Source organism: Salvelinus fontinalis, chromosome 17 (genome assembly GCF_029448725.1).
Source record: "Salvelinus fontinalis isolate EN_2023a chromosome 17, ASM2944872v1, whole genome shotgun sequence".
NCBI classification, from domain to species: domain Eukaryota; kingdom Metazoa; phylum Chordata; class Actinopteri; order Salmoniformes; family Salmonidae; genus Salvelinus; species Salvelinus fontinalis.
The window spans coordinates 13,653,854-13,660,766 of record NC_074681.1 but is presented as its reverse complement, the minus strand read 5'-3'; the positions used below and the strand labels follow the sequence as shown (position 1 = coordinate 13,660,766).

Below are 6,913 nucleotides of genomic sequence, written 5' to 3'. Positions count from 1 at the left end.
AAGCAGCCTGTGTAGCCTACATTAATCTCAGCTAGACTCCTTGGCTCCCAGCCTCTCTCCTGGATTTAGCTGCACAGCACTAATCATCATCACTCAAGGAATTCACGCGAATTCGTTTTTAATCATAATCTCAGACAATTTGAGGAATAAGAGGAGAATAAGACGAATTTCGTGTCATTTTGATGGCAGGTGCCCTGGTAACTGATAGTATGAAGAAGGGGACGTCACTTCAAGGTAAATGTTGTTTTTACAGATGAATATTTTACAGATGAGTTAATTGATGTTTTCCCCAACGATCCATTACAGTATTCCCTAGAGCTCATAGTAACATGTTTCTAGTCGTTTATTTGGTGCTCTGATTATACTGTAATGCGCTTAATTGTTTGTTGTCGTTAATATGCTGTATTCATGAAAACATTCTATTATTCCACATATACCTGTTGGAAGCTCGGTTTTTTATTATATTTGATTTCATCGATTCGCCGGCGACCAATGTTTGCGCACAAATTAGTCGAAAGGGGGTATAACTTGGCAGATCTTGTTGCAAACAATTCCAGTACGCATTAAGTGTTGCGCAAGATAACAACCATGGACATATTTGCAAATGAAAAAGGACACAGAATGTCAATGGAGTGGTTAACTTTATAATGAAGGTTGAAAAACATGTGAACGTTCTGATATTATATTATATATCAAGGATTTTATTATGTGTTAGGCTGTGTTTTATTCATTCGCAGCTACAAATGTAATAACAGTACAAACAAAAAAGAAACAACCTAATAACAGTTAGCTAGCTGAAGGAAAACCTCTATTCTATTTTAGCTACCCCATGCCCTTACAGTTTTAGCGAAGGGAGATACTCATGGCCTATGCGGTCCTAATAAGTTGTTTTGTTATTGGATGTCATTGATTTATTGTTGACTACTATGACATATTTCATATGGCAGAATTAAAAGTAATACTAATGGCGATCTCATCTATATCTTCAACGTAATTAAAGTCCAGACTGATATGATTTACATCATGTTGGTTCAAGTGTGTTGCTTATATGATGCTGTGTACTATGAGGCCAAGGTCCAGTTTCAGTTATGGCAACACACAAAGCACAATAGAATACAATACATTGGTCTTTCTCAGTGTACTGCCTGTCACTGGCTGTCCCTCTACTGTAGCCTAGGTTAGGACAGCGGCAGCTCTGCAGTCATGTCTCCTGTGGCTGTACAGGTCTGAAGAGCTGCTGATGAGTGACTCACTCTCTCTCCTCTCTCTGTGCCTCAGCTCTCCCACACTCCAGAATGCTCCTTTCAGCTTCTGCTCAGTGGAAACGGCCTTGTCTCTTCTTTGTCTCAGATAGTGTCGCAGATAACCTCTGTTTTGTTCTGCCATTTCTAACATACAGTACTTTAATAGCCCCATAGAACAACAGCGTGAGGAAAGCAGCCAGGGTTCTCATGTGGGGTCCATTGGAGCAATGGGTTTGATAATTGTGTAATGAACCCCTGGCATTTACATTATCATCCAATTATGTGGTCATATTCAGGCCATTTTAATATAGTGCATTGCGTAGATTTGTTCATGTCATCAAATTGCAATCAGGAAAGGTGAGGTTAGAGAGGATCAGATCATTATTTTACTCAATATAAATAAATGTTGTCCTTTTGGTACTTTGTAACTAAGGCATTCAGTTTTCAGCATCCCCATTTTGGAGATTGTATTGTGTTTCCAAGAAACAAAAGTCTAAAGAGAAAGCTTGGTTTTCCATCTATCATTCTCCCTATTTCCCGCTGTAAGTGCTTGGTTCGTTTGGTACATATGAGTTATTAGTGGTTCACTTCACGCAAACAGCTGTTAAAGCTAAAAGAAAATGGCACTGCATCAGGGGAGGTCACTTTGCTTTTCTTTTCATCCATTTGTGTGAAATGGCAAGATACACCCAATTACTCAGCAGTGAAATATCAATAGAGCCATACGCCTTCACAAGGACCAGACGTTTAACCCCTTTTATTTGGCAACATCACCATCACTAAAAGGAACGGACCTACTGTCAGATAAAGGTGACTGGTATGTGCCTACATCGGATGAAAGGTTAGAGGTTAAAAGAGGGAAGCTTGAGGCAGGTGGACTTACTGCCTGAGAGAAGCAAATCTGTTTTCAAAAACTGTAGTCTGCACAAGATAAGACTGAACAGTGGATTTTTCAGCTTGATATTAGCTTCAGGTTATCAGATTGAGTTACAGAAAACAAATCTGTTTTCGAGGACTTGGCACAGAAAAATATTATCAGTATACATATTTGCAACTCATCGGTAACTGCAGTCAAATTACTAAATTACCCTCTAGTGGCCTCATGGGTGGAATGTTATTAATATGTTTCATAATTTCATAATTAATAAATATTAAAAATAAAAAATCATGCAGAAAATCCATTGTTCCTATGTTAGACGGTTGTGTTATATTTCAGTCTTCTGTGATGTATATAAAGTCTAATATTGGGATGCAAACTCAAAATGTAAGTCATTAAAACTCCATATCTGACATGGTACAGGTGTCGTCTTTGTTTTAAGACCATAACCATGTGTGTGAGTTGTATACTTTTGTTTCAAAGTAAACTTGTTTAAGGTTACCAAGAAACACTCTGTGTGACCCTGACTTAGCCCACTGCAGTAAAAGGTTACATGGAATCCGCAGTAGGGAGAAACAGCGGCACTGGCTCCCCCACCACCATTGTTATTGTTTTTGTTGCTGAGCTGAGCAGCAGTACATATTGTGCTCTTCTATGGCGCGTGCAATGATGTCAGAGGGGAACAAATTGTGTTTGTTGTTTGCAATAACTTCTATGCTGTTGTAATCACAAATGGAAGTGGCTGTTTCACCATTAGCGATTTCAGATTGAATCTATTCTCTCTCTCTATTTATCTTTCCCTAGCACTATGTTGATCCCAGCAGCCCTCCTATCCAGAGATGCTCACCAGCTCAGACAAATCTCTATCTCTGATGCCCGACCACTGTGCCCCAGCGGGTTTGGCTTCCGGGCCCAAAGGCAGCACATCCAGTAGGGGGATGCACGGCACTCGCTCCTCCCTCTCTCTCCCTGAGCCCGAGCCATGGCGCCGGACCCCCAGCCCAGGCACCACCCGTCAAGGGGGCCTTGTCCAGGAGTCCCGCTCCTGCTCCTTGCAGGTTCCCCACTCCGGCCTGGAGACCCTGGATCTACCCCCGCGTGCGGCCAGCTTCGACGTCCCTTACAGGGTGGAAGAGGCAGGGTCGGACACAGGCTCAGGGTCTGTGAGTCCCTGTAGTATGCAGAGGAGACGCGGGGGCATCGTGGATCAGAGGGATGTGATCAGGGCCCACGAGTCGCACAAGATGCAGAGCACACCACAGGCCCGCAGGAAAGACTGGGAGTAAGTACACAGGATGGAGGGGGGAGGGGTTCTCTCTTCACATCTCTGTCCTGCATCAAGATGAAAAGAAGCAGGGGGAAAGAAATGTACAGAATGTATCCAGGAATAGAATGTATACAATAATTTATAGGAATGCACAGAGTAATCAGCCTACACTATGTTGGTTGAAGTGTGGCAGATTCTCATGTTATGCTGTGATAACAAGACAGAATTGGAAAAGTGGTCAATGGTCAATGTGTTCACCTCATCTGGCTGCAAGTTTATTGGACTGTACAGTGTCCCTTCAGACCTTACAGTGCCCTGTCTGACTGGCTGTACAAATCTCTAGGTTGAATCTGATGCTGTGTTACAATATTATTGGTGGTTGGGTTCTATCTACTGTATGCATTGCTTGCTTGTGGAACTTTGAGCTCTGGAGCTCTGATTACCTCCTTAGCATCACTCAACTGTGGAGTGCCACTCCATCACGGTAACCCCACCCCCTCTCTCCCCCCACATATCTTCTTTATCATAAGCACATTCTGGTATATACTGTGTTCTCTGGTTGTAATTCTCTCTTTGTCTCTCTCTCTCTAATGCTTTCTCTCTCTCTCTCTCATGCTTCCTCTCTCACAATTTCTCTCATTCTCTCTTTTCCACGCTCCCTCTCTCACTCTGTCATACACACTTACGTAATTACTCTTTTGTATCCCTACTACACTCGCACACTCTCTCTCGCTTCGCATCCCCCCACCACCCCCTCACTCATTCATCATATACAGCCAAACATAATTGGGAGACTTGTTTGTTTCTGGTTGCAACCCAATGTTCCAATGAACAACATTCAACGCAATGGGTCAACTCAGTCTTGCATTATGGTATCGATCAGGTTTGGAATCATTTTTAAAAATCAGTCTGGAAATCACTGGGAATTCACCTCAACAACAGTTTTTACATGTCAAAATTATATTCACTTTTGAACTCATACAGTTATTCCCACGCATTCCCCCTTAATCCCACCTCAAGTGTTTGTGCAGTAGAATGTCTGTCAGAAAGGCCAGACATTAGGGTTTATCTTAGTGTAGTGTGCATATCTGACCATTAGAGGATGCCACAGAATCAAACAAAGCATACCGTGGAAAATCAAATAGATAGTGGCGATGATAATGGAAAGAGAAGTTCTTGTTCTTCCAAGATGTGCATAAAAGAGTTTGGTATTTGCTAAATATGAATGGTGGCTGTTGTAAATATTCACAATTAACATCCAAAGAGCAGTAGAGATGATTAGGCTATACAAGTAGTGTATGACTGTTTCAATAAACTTTGAAGTAATTCAAAGTATCTTACAAAAGGCAACAAATAACTTTTAATGAAATACGAGTGTGTGTCTGAAGATGACACATTTTTGAAGTGACATCTATTATCTGTACTGTACAGGATAAGGATTACTGTAGGAGACATAAGCAACATTTTACCATTATCAGAATGCAACGTTGATTGAGAGGATGGGGTGTGGTGTACAGTTAGGTTATTAATAATATGTCTGTTTATATAAGCTTCAGTTATTGGTAGGACCAGATCGACATAACTCAGGAATAGAGAGTGTCTGTTGCTAGGTAACGGAGATAAAGAAAAACGCTAAAGCCACTCCAATCAGCGTTGGTCGGGGTGAAATCCTCTGTCGACAATTACATAAACGCTCTTCTGAGTTCTGCCGATAAGTACACCCATTAATGTTTTAACTCGTGGTGCATGTCAGCTGCATACATTTCTCCCCCTTCCAAAGGAATATGTTTCAAAAGGACTGTGCTTATTTATTAAAATGTCCTCCTCCTGAGTGTTGTGAAGAGATAAATACATCATGAGTTTTTCCTCCTTGTCTAGAGACACAAGAGATGGCACCGGAAATGCTCTTCTCCTCTTTGTATCTCCATTACAGAAAGTCCTTCTGAAACACATAATAGTGGAGATGTCGTGCAGATTTGGACCACACATACTATATTCCGTTACCCCACCAGTACAGACTGTAGGTCATTCTGTTGTTCCTGATGATGTCAACCATGCTAACCCTTCTGATGCTTTGTATTATGAAGTGACATCTGAAGGCATGAGGATGAGGATGATGATGATGAGCTGAACTAATGATGAATGCATGATTAAGCTCTCAATACTGGGTAGTAATCACTTCCAAGTGGACTCAATTTAGAAACAAACTATGTGAATCAATGTATTTCTTTGTGCAACTTTGATGGTTAGATATTGGAATAGGAATGTTGTTGAATTCAACCGTATATATCCTATTAAATTACCAGATGGGCTATTTCATAAACCTTCAAAGTTCCAGAATGGGCTGAAAATGGCAGCTATATTGGTCAGGGAGAAATCCAAACCAATCTAATTGGAATGAATGGCAGTAGAGGTATAATCCTTATTTTACTTATGCAGGAAAATACAAGTAAGATGTGATATATATCAGACATTGTCTAATATAATTATTGCCAACCTAAAATATTGTTATATAATTATAAATACAGTTTATATGGCTTTATTAAAATGTTCTGTAAAATTGCCTCTAAAATATTTGTAAACAGACCATAATTGTCTTAATGTTTGTTTTCTTGGAAAAATGTGAGTGCTATATGATACAATATCAGTACTTGTTGCATTTACAACTTGTCTAAATTCTATCATCAGCTGATTTCAGCCAGTGTATGGCTGTGGATTGACTGCATTGTTTGAATGGAATGTTGGCATATTGGCAGTTACTTAAAACATTTATGGAATCATTCCTCTAAGACTGTCTGGCTAGCTAGCTAACAAACATACAGTGCAGATACATTCATCTAATTCATTACTTTGCACAATAATCTTATCAAAGCACTGGCAAACCATGGTTTACCAACTCCCTGACCAAAATGGCTGACCTTTAGCCCATCATAAGAAGGTTAATGTCCGTTCTAGTATTCTAATTCTATGCTTTCAACATATGAGCAGCGCTCATAGTCATTCATTTAACTTATTTTACCAGAGTGAAATATTATTTGAAGGCAATATTGGCCCCTCCGTTTATCTAGAGGGACTGAAACCTTGACATGGTTTGCCAGAAACTGAGTTGCCCTGGGGGAGAAACCGATTTCTGTAGGAAGTGGTAGCTCTATTGTGCAACATGGCTTTTGTTGGCTAAATGAAAAGAACATAGCAGAATTTCAAGAGAGCTGTGTCGCTATGGAAACAACTGCGAAGAGAGAGAAAAACGAATTTCATGTTCATAGAAATTGACAAATATTTTAGGCCCACCTCTTAGGGTCTTTTCTGGTGCTTTATGTAATGGATGTTTAAGCAAAAATGTCTACATATGACTTTATGTATTGTAGTACTATTGTCTCTCTCTTTCTATTTTCTATTTCTCTGTTTCTCTCTCACTCCCCCACTCCCCCCCCCCCTTCTAAAGTATCTACACATATACCCATAGGGATAGAGGGAGGGATGGGGGGATGGGATGGGGGGTTGGGATGAACTGGTGGTCATTTT

At 40.5% G+C, this 6,913-nt stretch overlaps 1 protein-coding gene across 3 annotated transcripts in view; it reads left to right on the top strand.

Moving 5' to 3' along the window:
- The window catches only part of LOC129813734 (voltage-dependent R-type calcium channel subunit alpha-1E-like), an 85,549-nt gene continuing 78,636 nt past the window's right edge, over positions 1-6,913 (top strand). For all 3 annotated transcript variants that reach the window (XM_055866203.1, XM_055866204.1, XM_055866202.1), the window contains exons 1-2: positions 1-234; positions 2,926-3,403. In XM_055866203.1, the coding sequence (XP_055722178.1) occupies positions 2,961-3,403 (443 nt within the window). In that variant the 5' untranslated portion in view covers positions 1-234; positions 2,926-2,960. The remainder of the gene's footprint in view (positions 235-2,925; positions 3,404-6,913) is intronic.